Below are 20772 nucleotides of genomic sequence, written 5' to 3'. Positions count from 1 at the left end.
TCACGTTTCTCAGGCCCCTTCCTCTTGTGGCCCCGCCCACACGCTCGAAGCGGCCACGCCCGGCCACGCCGCCTTTAGGCGCCCGTCCCGGGGCTACGTCACGCACTTTCTTGCTCTCAGGCCGCGCCCCCACGCTCAGCCTCGCCTCTCCCTCGCCCCAGACACGCCCATATAGTTATAGGCTCCGCCCACTTCCTTAGCGTATATGGGCATTCGGTCCCGCCCACCTCTCTTAAGTTCTGCCCTCACGCCCCGCCTACACTCGTCCTGACGTCCCCGGGCCCCGCCCACTTCCCCGGGACGATTTTTTTTTTCCCCCCCCTCCGTCCCCGGCCTCTTGTCGCGCTGTTCCCGCGCTCTCCTGGATTGGATGCCCCTTTGAGGGCCCCGTGGGTCGGCCGCTTGGCGCCCCGCGGACAACGCACGGGTGGGAGGGTTCTGGGGGTCGTTAGGCGTGGAGTTGGGACTCTTACCGGGCACGTTCAGTCGAGGGTCCGAGCTGCCCAGGCGGCCACTGCCCTGGAGCCTCCCTCAGACAGTATGGAAAAGTACCAGGTGCCAAGCAAGATCCATTGATGGGGAGTGGGAACCCCCCAGACCCAGGACCCTGGGGGGGTTAAGGGTCCCCCCTCCCGCGTTGCAGAGAGCAAGAGCTTTATTTACCTCATCTGCCACCATCTGGTAGAATATGCTAATAACCTCCAGGGCGACCTTTTCTCCCCCGCACTGGGCCTCAGTTTCCCCTTTCTGCAATAGTGAATAAAACTTAGGTCACTCCCTAACAGCCTCCTAGAGGCAGGACACCCCAACTCTGTCTTTAGTCACCCTGAAATCAGAGTTATATTCATGAGGGTTTCAGGTTTACAAGTGTTTCTACTCGACCCTTTCATCAGTGCTCCATCCCTAAGTGCCTACCACTCACCAGTCTGCAGCTAGGAGAGGCCACACTCAGGGCTTACTCCTAATCTGTGCTCAGGGGTCACTCCTGGCAGACTCGGTGAGTAATATGGGGTACCCATATTACTCCATAGAACTCCAGTTGGCTGTATGCAAAGCAAGCAACGCACCTGCTGTGCTATCACTCCTGCCTGTTCTTTATTTAACAATTTTTTTTTTTTAGTGTTTGCGCTGTGACATACAGCACAGCTGCTGAGAGGGCTTCATACAGGACTCTTGACCACCTTTCGCATCTCCTCCCAGCTGAGCACATCTCTCCACCTATCATCACTCCCCATCCTTTCCCTCTACCCCCTCAGGAGCATGTTTCCCACTGGAAACCACCTCTCCTGTTTCACTGTCCCTTGGTATTATTCCATCCACACAGAGATGGTTCTGTGTGGATCTTTCTCCCTTTGACTAACTTCACTCAATGTGGCACTCTCCAAGTTCCTCCATGGAGCAGCAAATTCATGACTATCCTTTTTATGGCCAAGTAACATTCTACTGTGTAGATGTAGTTTTGTTTTGTTTTTTTTTTATCCACTCCTCTGTTCTTGGACACTTGGGTTGGCTATTGTGGATAGTGTTTCAGGAAACATAGGGGTGCAAATGTCTTTTCTTCACTTTGTTTTGGCACCCTTGGGGTCTATTCCAAGAAGTGGAGATACTGTTCATATGGAAGTTCAATCCCTAGATTTTTTTTTTTTAGTTTGGTTTGATTTTTGGGTCACACCCGGCAGTGCTCAGGGTTTACTCCTGGCTCCTGGCAGGTTCGGGAGACCATATGGGATGCTGGGATTCGAACCACCATCCTTCTGCATGCAAGGCAAACGCCCCATCTCCATGCTATCTCTCCTCAATTCCTAGATTTTTGAAGAATGTTCATATTTTTTCCAGAAAGGCTGGACAAGTTGACATTCCTCCCAGCTGTGAATAGGGTCCCTTTCTTCCTGCATCTGCGCCAGCACTAGTTGTTCTTGTTCTCTTTGATGTGTGCCAGTCTCTGTAGGCACCCCAGCTCTCTCTCTCTCTCTTTTTTTTTTTTTTTTGGGGGGCCACACCTGTTTGATGCTCAGGTGTCACTCCTGGCTAAGCGCTCAGAAATTGTCCCTGGCTTGGTGGACCATATGGGACACTGGGGGGATCGAACCACGGTCCTTCCTTGGCTAGCGCTTGCAAGGCAGACACCTTACCTCTAGCACCACCTCGCTGGCCCCGCACCCCAGCTCTCTTAGATGACCCTTTTTCTAGACATTTGAAAACCAAAACCAAAAGGAAATTGCAAAATATGGGGTGGTGGTGGGGCCCAAGAGATAGCATGGAGGTAAGGCATTTGCCTTTCATGCAGAAGGTCGGTGATTCAAATCCCGGCATCCCATATGGTCCCCTGAGCCCACCAGGAGCGATTTCTGAGCATAAGCCAGGAGTAACCCCTGAACACTGGCTGGGTGTGACCCAAAAACCAAATAAATAAATAAATAAATAAATAAATATATGGGGTGGTGGTGGTGGTGGCAGGAAGCCGAGTGGTTGAGCATCAGGGTCCAAGGTATCCTCTCTGAGACCCTTTTCATAGCCTAAAGTGACCACTGTTTTCAGTTGACAGAGAATTTGAAGAGCATCTATATTTTCTGGACAAGGATGTGGCTCATAGGGCTGGAACTCAGATTTTGCATCATTCAGGCATTCTTCCCCAGCACCGAAGGGTCCCCCCCATCAACGCTGGAGAGAGAGAGAAAGAGAGAGACAGACAGACAGACAGACAGACAGACAGACAGACAGACAGACAGACCAGCAGGGGATGGGACATTTGTCTTGCACAAGGTTGACCTGGGTTCTATCCCCCAAGCACTGCCAGGAGTGATTTCCTGAGTGCATAATCAGGAAGCTGGAGTCACATGTTGGTTTGGGAGCTTGTTATCTCAGGAACATCAGGAGCAGAATTCTGGCCCCCGACAAGGGTGGGATTCCAAAATGCTACAATCTTTCTGGGGCTGGAGAGATAGGATTTAGCATGCATGTAGTCCACCCAGGTTTAATCCTGGCACACCATATGGTCCCCTGAGCCCCACCAGGGCTAATTCCTGATGCAGAAGTAATCCCTGAGCTTTGCTAAGTGTGGCCCCCCAAAAAGTCCTAAACTTTATTCTGAGATTCCCAAGTGCTGCCACTTCAGGTCATCATGCCCACTCCACAGACCTGGGCCTCCCTGGGCAGAGCTCTGGTCCTATGATCCTCTCTTAGCAAGGGCTCACAGCACCTGTTATCCTATGGGGGTCCCCCGTTTCTGTCCACACCAGACCACCTCACTCAGGGTGAGGCCTGAATGTGGAGTGATGATGCCCAGGGTGGCCCAGGGGTACCAGACACACCCAAGGATGTGCAGTTGTGGTCACGTCTGTTGGGTGTAGTGACTTTCTTGTTTGGAGGTCCCAGTTGGGAGGCAGATCATAAGGGGGATAGAGAGAAAGTGTAGACCCTCTGCTCAGCTGAAGGTGAGGACAGCTCCTGGGTACCCTTGGTGGGGGACCCAAGAGCTACATCAGGTCCCCAACAGTACTCACAGGGCCTCTGCCTGTGGGTTCTGAGTCTCTGGTCATCTTTGCTAAGCAGAGGGCCATGGGGACCTGGAGAGAGTACAGCAGGTAAGGTGTTTGGCTTGCCTTGCTTGCACACTGCTGACCTAGGTTCAATCCTCAGTTCCCCATATGGTCCCTTGTGCCCTACAAGGGGTGAGCCTTGAGTGCAGAGCAGGTGTAAATCCTGAGCACTGCTGACTGTGATGCAAAATTAAAAAAAAAGGACCAGAATCATAGCATAACTTGCCTTGCATGTTCTATTCCCAGCATCCCATATGGTCCCCTGAGCCCACCAGGAGTACAGAATCAATAACCCCTGAGCACTGCTGGGTTGTCACCAAAAACCAAAAATAAAAGGCCCCAAGGATTCCCCCCCAGACAAAGCTCTCCTCTCCCCCTAAATTCTTTTTATTTTTGGGGGGGACCACACCTGGCAGTGCTCAGGGGTTATTTCTGGCTCTGCACCCAGATGTCACTCCTGGCAGGCTTGCGACGATATGGATGCCGGGAATTATACCCAGCTTGGCTTTGTACAAGGCAAATACCATCTCCACTTTTTTTGCTCCTGCTCTCTTCCCCCAGATTCTGTATCAGCTGCCTCCTGGTGCTTTGGGGGTGAATGTGGTGGTGCAGAATCAGCGCACCCAGGAGAAGCTCCTGATGAAGCAGGTAGGAGACAGTGCCTGAGCAGGCACTGCAGTAGGAGTAGGGGGGCAGCAGGGACTCCCCGAAAGCTGTGCTGCTGCAGTCTCATGCAGCCGTGGTGCAAGGTAGGGACCCCTACACCCCAACTTGCTGGGCTGCAGAGCAGCTCAACTGGACCCCCACAGGCACTCTGAACTGAGGGCCCTGTGGACCCACTATCTAGGATGATTTAGGACACCCCTGGATCACCCAGTTCAGTGATGCTACTTCACTCTCTTGTCACACTGCCTCATCCCCAGGACACTGATGGGGGTGCCACCAGCTTTACTATAGGGAGCACTCATGGTAAGGGATACCTCCTAGGCGGGTGAGAATAGAGCCAGGCAGATGCTGAGCAGTGGGTGGGTGGGGCTCTATGGTGGCCTCTTCCCCCACCTTTGCCCTGTCTCGATGTCTGACACTGGCCAAGGGGATACACTGGCACTTGGATAGCTGAGCTATCCATTGGTGATCCTGGGGAACTTCAAGGTACCCGGGATAGAATGTAGGCCTCCTACGTGTAAGTCTACACTCCAGAGGGCTAAAGCCATAGCACAGAGGGGAGGGTGCTTGCCTTGCACAAGGCCAACCTAGGTTTTATTCCTGGCACCTTCCTCCAGAAGGATCTCTGTGCAGAGAGTAAGCCCTGAATACTGCTGGATATGGCCCAAAACCAAACAAACAAAACAAACAAACAAACAAAAAAACAGGATGGTGATGAACATAGCTGTGGTGATGAGAAATAAAGATTCAGTGGGGAGGTGATCTGGAGAGACAGTATGGGGGGAAGTGTGGCCCTACAGGAAGCCAACCCCAGTTAGACACCCAAGCACTATCAGAGTTGCCCCTCTACACAGAGCCACAGCAGTCTCTATTACCACCAGGTGAGCCTAAAACCCTGCTCCAAAACATGGTAATTAATTTGGTGATGTTGATACTGGGGATGGCAGTGGTGATAATGAGGATGATGGTGGGGAAGTTGGTGAGGTGGTAAGGATGGCTATAGTGTTGACAGTGAGAAGGTGGGGTGGTAAGGCAGTGGGCGGTGAGGCGGCATGGTGGCGGTTACTGGTGTGTCTGTCTGCAGGTGCAGTGTATGGATGAACATCATGCAAGCCAGGCTTTGAAAGAGGTAACCGTGATGTCCCCTAGTTCCCTCTGGTTCCGGGAGTACTTGGCCTGCTGTGCTCTCTGTGCATGTGGTAGGAGCCTGGGAGGTGGCAGAGTGGCCAGAGGGCCCACTGCCCAGTTGCTGCAGGTGTGTGTAAGTCTGAACATTCTGGGAGTTGGGACATCTGACTACACATTGGCTCGGTTGTGGACTAGGCTATTCAGAACCTCTGAAGGTTTGGGGGCCACACTCAGGGACTGCTCCTGGCTTAGTTGCTCAGAGAACCGTGGATGTCGGGGATCACACACATACTAGACATGGAGCGAGCCCTTTGAGCCCTGATTTCTTCCTTCAGTTGCAAAGTCTGAGTCCCAGCTGATACTCATTCATGCTCTGTAAGGGGAATGGAGGGGAGGGGTTTTCACAGGGGCCTCTCCACCCTATGGCAACTTCTTGCCCCCCTCCCTCACCCCCACTCCCATCCCTGACCCTGTCCCACCCAAAACATTTGCTTTTTTGTTTGTGGGTTTTTTGTGTGTTTGTTTTGTGGGCCACACCCAGTGGCGCTCAGGGGTTACTTCTGGATCTGCACTCAGAAATCGCTCCTGGTGGTGCTCTGGGGCCTCTAGGAAATGCTGGGGAATAGAACCTTTGTTGGCTCCGTACAAGGCAAAAACCCTTCTCACTGTGCAATTGCTCTGGCTCAGCATTTGTTTTTTATTGACATCACTAAGGCTGTCTGTCCTGGCAGCAGGTGATAGGGCAGCAGGAAGATACAGGGGCCCCTGCCAACTCTCCCTGCTCATTCATCTAACCCTCCATAAGTACTCCTGCCTGCTTCCAGCTGGGGCAAAGGACCGAATTTTTCTTGTACCTGGAACCCTTGCAGCCCACACCACCATGCTGCTGTTTTCAGAGTGGCCACAAGACTCAGGAAGGTTGGGGGAACTCCTGTGCCCAGTGACTGAGACCTCTGTGCTTCCCACAGCTGACACCCCTGCTGAGGCTCCATCATGCACATGTGTCCCTGTACCAGGACCTCTTCATCGTCTGGAAAAACGAGGTGACGCTTACTGATGACTGCCTGGTGGTCGGGAACTTGGTCACACCTGATGTTCTTAGGGTTCCCATAACCCCCCCAAGACCCTTCACTCAGTAGCACCTCCTGGCCCAAAGCAGTAGAGAAGCCTTGTGGCCACACAGCAGCCCTCATGTCCCCATGTCTGTGCCACTGTGGCTTTGCCACCCAGTTTCCCCACCAGCCAGCCAGGCTGCAGCTCTGGAAGGTCTGACCGGAAGGGGGAGGGGTCCCCATTCTTCACCTTCACTGAGCAAGACCCTTGTTGCAGGTGCCCAGGCATATTCTGATCCCCCTAGTGCACCCCAGGAAACCTGTCGTGGGGGGGGTGCTGCAGGGCACCCAGACATTGCCCTTCCCCAATGAAGCTGAGCCCCTAAAGGAGGCTTACCCAGGGGAGGTCTTGGGGCCTAGGGGTCCCTCCAGGGGCCCAGTGCCATAGTCAGGATTTTGTGTGTGTGATGGGTGGGAACAGAGGGGGCAGGGAGGAGGGATGAGTGATGGGGAGAGAAGAGTGGGGGGGGGGATGAGGGAGGGAGACAGAAGGTATGAGGAGAGGAGGGTGGGGGAGGTATGTATAGGGGAGGAGGTCCAGGGAGGAAGGACAGGGAGCGAGATGGGGACGAGGGATGGGAGAGGACAGGAGGGAAGGGGGATGGGGAGAAAAGGGAGGAGGGACAGGGAAGAAGGATGGAGCACAAGGGAGGAAGGACAGAGGCAGGATAGGATGGACAAGTGAAGTAGGAGGAACAGGGGTACAGAAGAGGAAGGCAAGAAGGGGAGGATGACGGCCCAGGTCCCCCAGATCTCGGCCCTGTTCCTGTGCCTGGTGTCCGACTACAGAGCTGAGACCTTCCAGTCAGTCATCGACAGACATCGGGATGCCAAGGCTGCCATCAACCCCGAGGTCAGCAGCCCTGGCTCAGCTGCTGCCAGCCCTTGTTGCCCCTGACCCCCAACATTCAGTGGAGTCTCAGGGTGGGGTTGGGCCCAGTAAAGGGAACAGCTTGGGGTGCAGCAAATCCCTCACTACTGACCTGCAGTTCAATTTCTCCCCTCCCTCACTGGGGGACACTCTGGGGGAGGCAGCTGCTGGAACCCAGAACATGAAGCTTCAGACAGTGGGGATCAGGATTTGGGATACCAGTGTCCCTCATCCAGTGTGATCAGGGTCAGAGGTCGATATGCCAGGGCTGTGCAGGTCCCTTATCCCATGGCTGCCATAGGCCCTGACTTGCTCCAGTCCTTGCTGGGTTGCAGTTGTGCCATCCAGCCATGAGGATCAGAGTGCTCCCCCATGGACCTGGGGCCTCTCCGGCCCTGTGCACCATCCTGGACACTCATTGATTTTGGGGGGCTCTTTACAAATGGTGGTCCATTCCACTCTCACCCACATCCCCAGCAGAGCCCACTTCCCTGGCCAGACTGAGATGCTCAGACACGCCCTCTGCTGGCCTGTGGAGGTGCCTCCTGTCTGCAGGAGCCCCCCCCCCCAGTGGGGTCCCAGCACCCCCAGAATGTCCTCTGTTGGTCCTCCTGGGTGCCTCCTGCTTGCCAGAGTTCCTAGTAGGGTCCTGCCCCCTTGTCACGTGGAGGTTCTGGAAGTCCATTGAGGTGGAGGCTCCACTGAGCCTGAGTGCAGCATCGGGACGACCGTGTCCCCTAGTGGCTGCAGGAGATGCTGGGCCAAGTGCTGGACGGGCTGGAGTATCTGCACCACCAGGGCCTCATCCACAGGTGCCGGGGGCGAGCTGGCCAGGCATGGTGGGGTGGGTATCACCCCAGAACATATGGGGCCTGGGAAGGGGGCTGGGGAGGAAGGGGCTGAGGCTTGAGGTCAGCCCTGCAGATTGCAAGGGGAATGTGTAGGATGTGGGAGAAGGTGGGTTTGGGCCAGCTACGGGGCTCCAGCTACTTTTGCCTGAGGAGCAGAGTCTGTGTGTGTGTGTGTGTGTGTGTGTGTGTGTGTGTGTGTGTGTGTGTGTGTGTGTGTGTGTGTGACTGCTTTGTGGGGATGCACACTCAGTGATGCTCACTGCTCACTCAGTCCTAACAGAACCTGGGCTGGAACTGGGCTTGGCTGGATGTGAGCCCACAGGGACTGGCTGGACAATAATTTGACTTGGGAGCAGTGTTGGGGTGCTAAGTAGTAGGCTGCAGGTACCCACAGGAAAATTCTGGATTCCAGGAACCTGAAACCTTCCAACATTGCCCTGGAGACTGACCACCACTGCCAGCTGCAGGACCTTAGTTCCCAGGCCCTGATGACCGAGAAGGCTAAGTGGACCATCCGTGCTGAAGAAGGTGGCACTGGAGTTTCTCAAAGTTCTCTGATCAGCAGATCCCAGATGATCTCAACTTGGGCTACCAGGACCCCTGGTTGGGAAGAGATGGGGCTGCCCCCGGGTGCAAAAGGGTCAACTGACAGAGGAGGGACCAGGGGGTGGAGTGAGGGGATCTGGCTCCATTCTGGCCAATTAAAGTGATTCCCACATAGCTGGGAGTACCCCCATATAGTGTGACCCCTCATAACCAGGAGTGAGCCCCGCACAGATCTGAAGTGACCCCCACAGCTAGGCATGAGTCCCCCAGAGACAATAGTGACCCCAGCACAGCTAGAAATGACAGAGCCAGGAATAAACCCCAATCCAGGAGTGACCCCTAACAGACTAGGTGTGACTCACCCATAGAGCTGGGAATGATCCTTTACCCCCCAAAAACTCCAGAGGATGGATGTGGATCTACCAGTGAAAATATGATCTCTGGTTCAGGGAGAAGGCCCTGGCAGAAGCAGGGGACAGGGCTCTTCACTACACAAACCAGTCGCTGGGGAGCCAGGGAGAAGGGTCTGTCCTGGCAAAGGGGCTGGGGTGAGAGAGTGGATGCCTTCACCCAGTGTCCAAGGGGACACTGGTGGGCCAGGTGAGGGAGGGTGTGAGTGGAGTGTGGAAGGTTTGGAAACTAGATGGGGCTTTATGGGTGCAGATGCTGGGTTCCTCTACCCGTTTTTTTCTGGAGGTATGAGACAGGAGAAGGGGTGCTTGCTACCCCTTGGGGTTCAGATCCTGCCTTTGCCTCTTCTGGATGTCCAGCTTGGGGCAGTGGGTGCTGCCATTTGGGGTTCCACCTGCCTCCATCACAGAAGCCCACCTCGGGTGGGTGGCCTGGGAAATGCCAGGTCAGGCCCCGCTCCCACCACACCCCCACAGACCCTGTGAACCGCTCCTGGATGGCCCCTGAAGCACTCGACTTCACCTTCACTGCTAAGTCCGACATCTGGGCCTTGGGTTGCATCATCTTGGACCTAGTCACCTGCTCCTTCCTCGGGGTGAGATGCCTATTACACCCTGTACCTGTGGAGCTTCCCGTGTGTGCCTCCGCTGCCCTCCCAGCTCCCCAGGGCAGCTCTGGCCTCAACTGCCCACACTCCTTATCTCAGAGAGAAGAGGCCCTTGTACTGCGGAAATCCATCCATACGCAGCCCGAAAACCTGCAGGATGCCCTGACAGCCATTGAGAAGAGGGGGATCCCTGATATCCAGACCTTCTGCAGCCTCCTGTCTCCCATGCTGAAAATTGATCCCGAGGACCGCATCAATGTAGGGTAGTGCCCACCTGTCCTCTCCCGGACCTGGCCATCACCCCAACCATGCACAACGTGTGCACACTGGCCATTCCCCCCTGCACTCCAGCCAGTCTCCCATGCACCCTGGCCTGACTCCTGTCCACCTGGCACATCCTCCCTGCACCCATTCTAGTCCCTTAACCCCTGCACCCCACTCTTCCTGCACCTAGCCCCTGTACCCCGCTGATCTCATGCACCAGCCCATCCCCCTACACCCCAACATGCATGGCCTGTGCGGTGACCCGTGCACTGTGCATGGCAGGGAGGTGATCCGCATGGCCCTCATGAGCGGCCGCTTCCGTACGTACAGCCTCGCCATGCAGGAGCCCTTACATCCACTCCCCATCTCCAGCACCGACATGCTCCTGCAGGGCAATACAGCCAGTATTCTTGGTGCGGGCACGGGCACATGGCGCAGGGACACAGTATGGGTGGAGACAGCAGGGCCAGGCTGCCTTGAAGCAGGGACACAGGGGGGTCCAGTGGCAAGGTCCAGCGGGATGGGCTGCTCTGGAGGGGGCTGCCCATGGTGGGGTTTCCCTAGGGATGGGATCCCCAGGGCAGGTCATCCGAATGGATATTCCAGTCCTGGGCTGTGGAGGTACATTGCTGAGTGTCATGGGGGCCAGCGCCCATCAGCGAAGTGGATGAGGTGGGGGAATTTAGAACCTGTTTTACCTCTAGGAGGACTGCTATGGGGGGGCCCAGGCAGGGTGGGCCCACCCCTACCTGTTGAGCCCACCCCCACCCCTGCCATGGAACCCATCTCCGCAGAGCTGGTAATCAACTTCCCCAACCAGCCCACGATCCAGTTTAGGGCCTTGAGGACCTTGTTGACGGTGCCAGAAAATAAATTGGGTATGGATAACATGGGGTCGCCTTCCCAGGGACAGCCCCTACTGGGCACTTTCCTGGGCACAGGGATGGATCCTCTTCCACATCAGTGGGCACAGGACACACACTTTCTCTTCCACACCTGCCCACAGGCTTGAGTCTTCCTGTTCCAACTCACTCCTATGCCTTTCCGTCTGTCCATCTTCTAGGCTGCAGACACCTGGGGCCTCCTGGTGTGGGGACAGGCTGGCAGGTGGCACCTGAATGCCAGCACTATTTTTCTGGGTGGGGGGACCCAGTAATGCTCAGGCATTACTCCTGAATCTGACTCAGAGGACTGGACCATGAGGTGCTGGGGATCAAACCTGGATCAGCTATCCCCCACTGTACCCACAAGCACTTTGGTCCTGGTTCTCACTACTGTGGAGGGGCGGCAGCCCGAATGCCCAGTGGGGTAGAAGTGAACACAGCTGGATGGGCTTCATCCTCCTGTCTGAGCATTGAGTTTCTGGGCGCACATGGGCCCTCAGACATGACAGTGAGGAATGGTGCACCGTGGCTCAGTGCCTGCCCCTTATCCAGGTGTCCCTTGGCCAGCAATGGTGGTGGATGTGGTGGCTTCGCTCATGAAGCAACATGAGCGTCTCCTGGCTGTGCAGCTCTGCGGCTGCTCTGTGCTGCTGAGGGTGCTGGGCCTCGGTGAGTGCTGCAAAAGCACTGCTTGGGAGTCTGGGGCATAGGCCCTCCTCGGCCCACAGGGATGGCGGCTTCCTGTGACCCTTTCTCCCGTAACTTCTAGCCACAATCTCTGGCACACAGCCCCCACCTGCCCTTGGCACCCACATCCTGGGGTATCCCTGGGTGGCACAGTCAACAGGTGTTCCCTGGGGCCGGAGAGATAGCATGGAGGTAAGGCATTTGCCTTACAGGCAGAACTGTGGTTTGAATCTGGCATCCCATATGGTCCCCCGAGCCTGCCAGGAGCAATTTCTGAGCGTAGAGCCAGGAGGAACCCCTGAACACTGCCGGGTGTGACCCAAAAACCAGGTGTTCCCTGCTGGGGGCTGATACAGCTGCACCTGGTAGGTTTGATGCGAGACCCTGAGGCGCGGCTGCCCTGCAGCAGTTTCCTGTGCTCAGTGCTCATGAGCCTCCTGGAGCGCCATGGAGAAGAGCAGCAGTTCCTGAAGCTGCTCCACAGCATCCTCACCATCATGGTGAGCCAGGGTGAGCAGCCCACAGATCCTTCCCTTCAATGGCAGGCCCATGATGTCCCCCCACCACAGAGGGTCATGTGGGCATGCTTGCTCCCTGAGGCCACACTGGGTTCCACGTCCCAATGTTTCTGTCCCCTTACCTCTCCCACAGGGCCCTGTAGGCTATTGGCCCCAACAGTCGGAACACATTCAATGCTCATTGTGCCTGATGTCAAGGGAGGTGGGAGGTGGCAGCCAGGAGGAAGGGCCTCTCTGCATTAATCCCTTGCTGCCCAGAGTTGCTGGCAAAGGAGCTACAGGAAGCCGGGCTATTGCAGCACATCTTGGTGCATCTTCACCACTTCTCTAAGAGCAGGGATCTCTGCCTCAGTAGCCTCAACCTCCTCTGGGTTCTGCTGGCGAACGGTGAGGCCAGCCAAACCTTCACTTCTCTCCCCACCGAGCCTGCATATTCTTCAGTGACTAGCACCCAGTCTACTGAAGGGGCCAAGGCGGGTGTTTCCCCAAAAGCCTCCAGACCATGTTGTGCCTGGAGCAGCACACGGGTTTCACATGAGTAGGGACTGGGCTGAGCTCAGCATCATGGTTTTGGGGCGCGGTAACCCCTGTAGTGTCCCTGAGGGTGGCAGTCCCTCATCATCCCTTCCCAGAGGGTACCAGTCTCATTATACAACTGGTGGACAGAAGTGGGAACTCTGCACCCCCACCCTGTGGCTGGCTTGCACATATTGGGGATCCTGTACACCCTTCAGTGGTCCTGGTGGAGGTGGCAGCTCTGCAGCAGGCCGTGGGCATCGTGATGGGGGTGTTGAGAACCTTCCCTGGAGATGGGGACATCACTGAGACCAGCTGTGCTGTCCTCTGGCTGCTGGCCCTGCATGGTAAGCCCTGGGACCTGCAAGGTAGAGGGATCCAGCCCTCCCTAAACCAGACTGTCCTAGTCCTGCCCACCCAGGCTGTCCCTCCCCACCCCCATAGGCTGTGTCAAGGAGCCACAGCTGGAGTCACTGGTGACACTGTTCCTGAAGAGCATCCGACTGGGCCAGGGCCGGACACTACTGGTGATGAACGCGTGCCGAGGGCTGGCCTGCCTGGCGAGGGAGTCAGGTGAGCCAGGCATTGTAGAGGTGGAACCACACCAGTGCCTCGCAACCCCCGACACCAATCCAGCCAGAGTAGACCTGGGGTGTTGCTGAGTGTAGCCCCCACTACTGTTACCACCACCAAGTCCCAGAAGAGTCTTCACCATGATGGGAGCCACAGACCCAACATCTGCATACACCCTGTGACCCACACTCAGTCTGGGCTAGTTGGGGTGCAGAACTGGTGACCATCTGCCCTCAACATTTGGAAAAGGGTCAGAGGTCAGCTCTGTTACAGAGAGAAGGGGGCTGAGCCCTGAATGCCTGTGGACCCCCCCAGCATTCCAGCTTCCAGCAGATTAGGCCCAGGCAGGACTCATGAGTCCTGTTAGCTGTTACAGGATGGGGAAATGTTACACTGATAGATGGGGGTAGGGTGGGGATGGAGGGCAGCCCTCCTGGGATTCCAGCTCCATGAGCACCCAACCTACTCTCTGTGGCCCATGGCCCCCAGAGCTGGCAGCCCTAAAGGTGCTACAGGAAGGCGGTGGTCTAGCTCTCATTCGGGACACTTATGAGCGGAACAAGGAGGACCCGGCGCTGGTGGAGACGCTGTGCCTACTGCTGGGGGAGCTCATGGCCCACAGTAAGTCCTGACTTCTGACTCCCACTGCTGAGGGAGCTCATGGCCTACAGGGACTCTTGACTTCTGACCCTGACCCCTGCTGTTAGGATACCTCACCTCTTGATAACCCTTGCTGTAGGGACCTGGAGACCCACCTCTATACCCCCTCTTTCCCCAGAGGAGGCAGCCTGGGAACTGGCCCATAGTGGCCTCGAGATCCTGGCCCAGGAGATTAAGGGACGCTTTACCTCCAGCCTGGTGAGTGAGGCCAGATTGAACAGGGCGGGCACTGGGCCCCCTTGGCATCTGTCAACCTCCAGACTGCACTGAGAACTGGTCTCTGCAGGAGGTGGTGGCCATGGCAGAGGAAGTGATCCAGAGACTACGGGAGGTTGAGACCACCCCCCTGGACAGAAACTCCTTTTAAGCCCCTCAGGATGCTGAGGGCCAAAAGCCACATGGGGATAAGTCAGCTCTTGCTGGGCAGCATCAACAGAACCAAGGTCTGAGCAGCACCTCAAGTAAAGCGCATTTATGTGCCATCAGCTCACAGGTCTGTGCTGACATATGTGTGGTGGGAGCTGGTAAACCCTGATAGCACAATGTGCTGCTTCTGCCTCTAGTCCAACTGCCTATAGTGCCCCCTCTCCTTGGCTGCCTGAGGCAACAGCAGTGGTATCCACGGTGGCTGGGGGCAGTGAGGAGAGATCCCACAGACCCCAAGCCCAGTCCACCCAAGTGCTGCCATCTGGCCCTGATTATACTCCCAGGGTGCGGTTGAAGGCCATCTTGGGGCACAGCTGCAAAGGGGCAGGCTCATGTCCAGGCTGCTGGGATGCTGAGTCGCACATCCAGTCGCTGTCCTGCCCAGGCTCACAGACTTCGGCGGTTCTGAGCCTTCTCCCACTCCTTCCGCACAGTGATGTAGAGCCTCATGGCTATCTGGGCATCCTGAACCTGTGACCAACAGGGCAGATAGTCCTGGCATGGTCATGCCTACTCGCCCATCGGGGACATATGCTGCTTGCCCACCACTCACTCACCGAACAGTGCTCAGCCTGCTGGATCTGTACCCCTAGGATCCTTTCTGCAAGGAGCTTCAAAGATGGCCTCCCACTCTGCAGGAAGTGAGCTGGGTGAGGTGGGCTGAGGTGACACGCACCAGGTGGGCCCCACTTACCATCCCTCTCCCCAGAAGCCCACGTCTATCCTGCTACAGAGCCGACCCGGCGCCCACTGCCCACCACAAGCCCAGAGCTGTCTGGGGCAGGCACCTTGGCTTGGGTCTTGAAAGGTTTGTATTTTTGCGTGTCCCGGACTTTCCGTTTGGGGTGATCCAGAAACAGCACCTGAAAGTGAACACACGTGCAGGTCCTACCTCTGCTCAGGACTTAGTCCTGGCTCTTTGCTCAGGAATCACTCCTGATGGTGCTCAGGGGACCAACCACATGGGATGCTGGGTATCGAGTCCAGGTTGGCTAAGTGCAAAGCAAATGCCTTCCCTGCTGTACTATTGCTCCAGACCCCAGAAAGTCTTTTTTGCAATAGCACCCATGAGGTTCTTGACAGGGACACATCTGTGCCCAATCAAAGGGCAGTTTCTGTGGACAGGGGCATGGTCCTCACATGGCCACAGTTCCTGCGGACAGGCTCTCACATGGCCCCAACTCCAAACAGTTGTCCTGGACATGCAAATTATGGACAATGGGAATAATTTTGACTGTGGTCTTCAAACATTTGTCTGGAGTTGGGTCGATAGCACAACAAAGAGGGCGTTTGCCTTCCATGCAGCAAACCCAGGTTCAATTATGGCATCCCACAGAGTCCCTGAGCCCCATCAGGTAGAATCCCTGAACTCAGGGCCGGAGAGGCAGCCGATCCAGGATGGACGGTGATTCGAATCCTGGAATCCCATATGATCTCCTATGCCTGCCAGGAGCAATTTCTGAGCACAAAGCCAGGAATAACCCGAGTGCTGCTGAGTGTGACCCAAAAACCAAAAACCAAAAGAATCCCTGAACTCAGAGCCAGGAGTAAACCAGAGCACAGCTGGATGTGGCCCAAAATTGCCCCTCAAAAATAAAATCCACACACACACAAAAAAAAAACAACACACAGAGAATGACTTAAGGACAGGCAGGCAGTTCACACCTCACAGTCATGAACACAAACAAAAGGTCAGACAGATAGTCATGAGTTCAGTGGACAGTCACACAGACGAATGTTCATGGGGACAGATAGTCATGAGCACAGAGGCCACAGGTCTCCTTCCCTGCACTCCTGTCCTAGTGATAGTGTGTGTACCTTGAGGTCGTTGTGTAGCGCATGGCCCACGAGCACCCGGCCCTTGAGCATATCGGCCACCTCCTTCTGGACCACTTCAAAGTCTTCTCCTGGAAAGCAGGGGCACAGTCAGAGACAGCCAATCCCCAAGGCATGGAGGGGACTAGTGGGCAGCCCCAAACCAGTCGAGCCCAGCCATGACCACTCCAGACGCAGAAGCCAGCACAGCAGGGGCCCCATAGGAAGCAGAGACAAAGGTAGAAGATGGCGGTGATGTGGGGCCACCACCGGGCCCATCACCACACAGAAGTGCTTTCTTCTCTGCAGCTAGGGGGTCCAATGGGGTTGGGTCAGACCCAGGGCTTCCTAGAGCTTGGAGAGGGGTTGTGGGTCCTAGATTTCATCCTTATCTAGCCACAGGACCCACCCTGCAAAAGATGCTGGGGTCGCACACCGCTGATTGCAGTCCTGTAGTCTGTCACAGGTTGCTTGACCTTCACGTACTTGTCGTACACGCACTTGCCGAACTGGTTCACCAGGGACACACGAGCCGCCACGCTCTCCTCGCCACCAGGGCCTACACCCACCATCTCGCAGTCCAATGCCAAAGCCTTGGTCAGGCTGTGGGGAAGCGTGCCGGTTACTGACACAACAGGTCCCTCCTGAGGGCCCACCACTGACCCACATAGACTTGCTCCTTCTCCAGCCCCAGAAGACCCTCCACCTACCCTGTGAAGGCCTGCTCCTTCTCCAGTGTCATGGCCACCTTCCTCCGGCCCATTCGCTGTCTGATGATACGACCTGCCTCGGGGCCCAGGGTAGTCTCGATGTCCGCCAGGTCCACGTCATCAAACCACAGGTCCTCTCTGGGTGGCAGAGGCAGGACCTGAGATCCATGCACCACAGCTCATCCCACCCTGCTCGGCAACCTCCTCCCCTCTTGTCAACATACACCTCCTAACCCTCTAACTAATCCAGGGGAATGATGCCTACCTGGCACCCTCACTTCCAACAGAACATGGGGGGAGCCAAAGAGCTGCCCCTAGCTAGCAAGTATCATAGGTTTTATTAAGTGACCAGCAGGAGTGACCAGGTCAACAGCACTGCACAGGTCCTGGAAACCCCAGAAAGCCCCCAACTAGCAAGACACAGCATCAGCTTCATGGCTGGGTTTCAGGCCACATAGAAGGAAGGAGCCTTCCCTGTTCATACCACCCAGGTTTGACTCCCCTTCCCTGAATCACACAGGGTCCCCAGAGGCCAAGGAGCAAATCCCCAGGAGCAAGTCCTGTCCTGAGCACTGCCAGGTGTAGCCTCAAAGCAAATCAAAATTGGGTGCCAAGCACTCATTTCAGGCCTGCAGCTGGCTCGCATTGGTAGCAGAGGGGGGCAAAGGCCCCATGGTGGGGAGCCAGCAAAGGATGTCGGGTAGGTCTCCCTGATGGAGGGCTTCCAGCCAGAGGTATTTGGGTGACACTCACTCAGTGGGGTTGCGTGGGGGTGCAGGGGCCACTGGGCCTTTCTGCTTCTTGGGCCCAGGATAGGTTGACTTCAGAGCTGGGTCTCCGTGAGCCCTTTTCTTGCTTCCTTTCTCCTCCAGCTGAATTGGCCCCTTCCTCTTGTCAGCCTCACGTTCTGGCCCCTGACTCTGTGTCTCCTCTTTCTTGATACGAGCAGGGGTATTTTTTGGCTGAATAACTTGGGGCGTCGTCTGAGAGACACCCATGGGCTTTTCTGAGGCTTGCGGCTTCTGTTTTAGCAGCTAAGGGAAGCCAAAATAAAGCAACTGTGATCTGGAAAGTGCCTCAAGAAATGGAAAAAAGGGGCCGGAGAGATAGCATGGAGGTAAGGCGTTTGCCTCTCATGCAGGAGGTCATCGGTTTGAATCCCGGCGTCCCATATATGGTCCTCCCGTGCCTGCCAGGAGCAATTTCTGAGCCTGGAGCCAGGAATAACCCCTGAGCACTGCCGGGTGTGACCCAAAAACCACAAAAAAAAAAAAAAAAAAAAAAAAAAAAAAAAAAAGAAATGGAAAAAAGCTTTAGACAAGGGGGTGGGCAAAACAGACAGCAGGGAAGGTATTGACCTTGTACACAACTGGCCTGGGGTTCAGTTCCCAGTACTCCCTATGGTCCTGAGACCTGCCAGGAGTCATTCCTAAGGTTAGAGCAGGGAGTAAGCCCCAGGCACAGCTGGGTGTGGCCCCAAACAAACAAAAACAAGAAGTGCACTGTATAAGCATATACATACACAATTGCACACAAGAATCCCACCAGCCTCAGTGAAACTCAGTTCCCAAGGGTCTGTTATTTGCGGGAAAGAATTGAATCCTTCATCCAGCAGAATCTGACCCTTCCTCAGCCCTACACTCCAAGGCAGAGCCAACAGGCAGAGGGACACCCCCAAGGGTACCGAATTTCAGAGACACCGCACAGTGACCCATTTTCCGCTCCATCCTGGAACACAGGATCGCCTAGCACCGTCGTTGGAGGCGGGGAGACCCCAGAACACAATCAGCAAATAGCCCTTCAACATTTCCTGGTGCGCCGTCCTACCCTCCCCCCAAAACAAAACAAGCTTGGGAGCCAGAGATAGCATGGAGTAGGGCATTTGCCTTGCATGCAGAAGAACGGTGGTTCGAATCCCGGCATCCCATAGGGTCCCCCGAGCCTGCCAGGAGCGATTTCGAAGTAGAGCCAGGAGGAACCCCTGAGCGCTGCCGGGTGTGACCCCCCAAAAAAAACAAAAAATAAAAACAAACAAAAACCAAGCCAAATGACCCCTGGGTTAGCTAGCTCTAGCAGGAGAAGGTCTCGCCCGGGGAGCTAGAGTTTTGGATCAAATTCTCTCTCCGAAGCTTGTGGGACGTGCTGAGCTCTCCCTGCCCCCCAACTCCTGGGCCCGGCCCGCAGCCAGGGCGATCCCTGCAAATGTCATTCATTCATTCATTCCCAACCCCGGGCACCCCCCACCTCGCGCAGAGCCTTCCAGTTCCGGGAGAAGTCCTCGTGGTGCTGCGGGGGCCTCGCGGGGTGCGGCCTGGCGGGGTGTTCCGGGGCTCCGCCACCCGGCCGCGCCCGACGTCTCCAGCCCCGCTTCTTGCCCGTCTTCTTGCGCGCGGCCTCCGCGTTCGGACCCGGCGCCAAGACCATGGCTGTCGTGCCGGAAGTGCCTTTCTGCGTGTGCGCGCAGCCCCCCCCCCCGAAATGTCCGCCCGCTGTTCCGGCCGGTCGGAAACTGGAGCCCTCTCCCGTCTCAGGTTCCGCCGCAATTTTGGGCCGGCTGGCATGGCTTTGTGCTTCTTCCCCCAACCCCAGGGCAGGACGGGGAGTCAATGTATTTGTTTTGTTTTGGTTTTGGTTTTTGGGTCAAACCCGCAGGGGTTCCTCCTGGCTCTGAACTCAGAAATAGCTCCTGGCAGGCTCAGGGAACCATATGGGACGTCAGGATTTGAACCACCATCCTTCTGCATGCAAGGCAAACACCCTACCTCCATGCTATCTATTTCTCCGACCCATGGAGTCAGTGTCTTTTTTGTTTTTGTTTTTGTTTTTGTTTTTTTTGTTTTTGGGTCACACCCGGCAGTGCTCAGGGGTTACTCCTGGCTAGGCTCAGAAATCGCCCCTGGCAGGCACAGGGGACCATTTGGGATGCCAGGATTTGAACCACCGTCCTTCTGCATGAAAGGAAAACACCTTACCTCCGTGCTATCTCTCCAGCTCCTGGAGTCAGTGTCTTTAGTAACTTGGGGGACCGGGGCTCACTCACCTCTGCACATACATAGCCCCTAGGCCTAGGGGCAGCCCCAAGAATGGGATGCTGCCAAGGGACAGAATGGGACAGCCAACGCCTGTGACTAGTGACCTTCCTTCCTAAAGTGTGACCCCCTCTCTGTGTGGAGGGGCCACCCTGCTACTGAGGGGAAGGGAGTCATCTAGGACCCCCTGGCTGGTGACAGTCTACACTGGCGAGGCCAGGAGTGTAAGAGGGTGTCTACCCTAGCTGGGTGGGGAGTTGAGAGTATGGTGTCTACACTGGCTGGGTTGGGAATTGAAGGTGTATCTGTACCAGCTGTGAAGGGGAGTCTGATGGCTGTTTGTCTACACTAGCAGAGACACCCCCAAAATGTGACGATGTACACTGGTTGTAGAGAGGCGTGTGACTGGGCATCTACACTGGTCTGGTGGGGGGCTGTAATGGATGTAATGGAGTCTATACTGGCTGAGGAGAGAGCGGGTGTGTATGATGGAGTTTACACTGGATCTCGGAGGACCCTATGGGATGATGGGAATCAATCTGTGTTGATGTCCTACCCACTGTATTATTGCTCTGGCCTCAGAGAGTCTACACTGACAGGGAGGAGCTATGTGATGCCTCTGAAGGCAGAATAGAGTGTGTAATCATCTACACTAGCTGGGTGGGTTGTGATTGTCCAACAGTGGGGAGTGTGATGGTCTACACTAGTGGGGTGGGGAGTGGAATGTCTACACTGACAGGGTGGGGAGTGTGATTCTCTACATTGGTGTCTATAATGGCAGAGTGGGAAATGTGATTCAACACTGTCAGGACAAGGAGTGTGATGTCTAAACTGGTGGAGCTGGGAGCAGTGCAGAGGAGGAAGGTCTCCTGCTGCTTCCCTGTCCCACCACCCAGATCTGGCTCCCCCCAGATCCAAGGGAGGAGTCTGGGGCCACCCGAGGAAGCCCCACCCCCTGC

General features: G+C 55.9%; 4 protein-coding genes across 4 annotated transcripts in view; 1 reads left to right on the top strand and 3 right to left on the bottom strand.

The window, feature by feature from the left end:
- LOC126009287 (surfeit locus protein 1) overlaps positions 1–20772 on the bottom strand; it is a 161258-nt gene that overhangs the window by 11651 nt on the left and 128835 nt on the right. The window lies entirely within an intron of this gene.
- The window catches only part of FAM163B (family with sequence similarity 163 member B), a 174463-nt gene that overhangs the window by 54232 nt on the left and 99459 nt on the right, over positions 1–20772 (bottom strand). The gene's annotated exons all lie outside the window — the stretch shown is intronic.
- On the top strand, positions 541–14200 carry STKLD1 (serine/threonine kinase like domain containing 1). The gene is made up of 21 exons (XM_049773772.1): positions 541–555; positions 4101–4187; positions 5290–5334; positions 6302–6376; positions 7197–7298; positions 8058–8128; positions 8580–8695; positions 9601–9719; positions 9831–9989; positions 10186–10408; positions 10560–10616; positions 10790–10873; positions 11432–11548; positions 11936–12076; positions 12218–12286; positions 12343–12471; positions 12819–12947; positions 13045–13173; positions 13663–13794; positions 13952–14031; positions 14120–14200. The coding sequence occupies exons 1-21, from the start codon at positions 541–543 to the stop codon at positions 14198–14200; spliced, it is 2160 nt and encodes a 719-aa protein (XP_049629729.1).
- Positions 14291–19239, bottom strand: REXO4 (REX4 homolog, 3'-5' exonuclease). Its single transcript, XM_049773690.1, has 8 exons — positions 19029–19239; positions 17538–17818; positions 16785–16922; positions 16484–16677; positions 16078–16166; positions 15048–15122; positions 14817–14891; positions 14291–14730 (listed from the first exon to the last, which is right to left on the bottom strand). The coding sequence occupies exons 1-8, from the start codon at positions 19206–19208 to the stop codon at positions 14647–14649; spliced, it is 1116 nt and encodes a 371-aa protein (XP_049629647.1). The 5' UTR covers positions 19209–19239; the 3' UTR covers positions 14291–14646.

Source organism: Suncus etruscus, chromosome 5 (assembly GCF_024139225.1).
Source record: "Suncus etruscus isolate mSunEtr1 chromosome 5, mSunEtr1.pri.cur, whole genome shotgun sequence".
In the NCBI taxonomy this organism is placed as follows: Eukaryota; Metazoa; Chordata; class Mammalia; order Eulipotyphla; family Soricidae; genus Suncus; species Suncus etruscus.
This window is presented reverse-complemented; position numbering and strand designations above follow the sequence as displayed.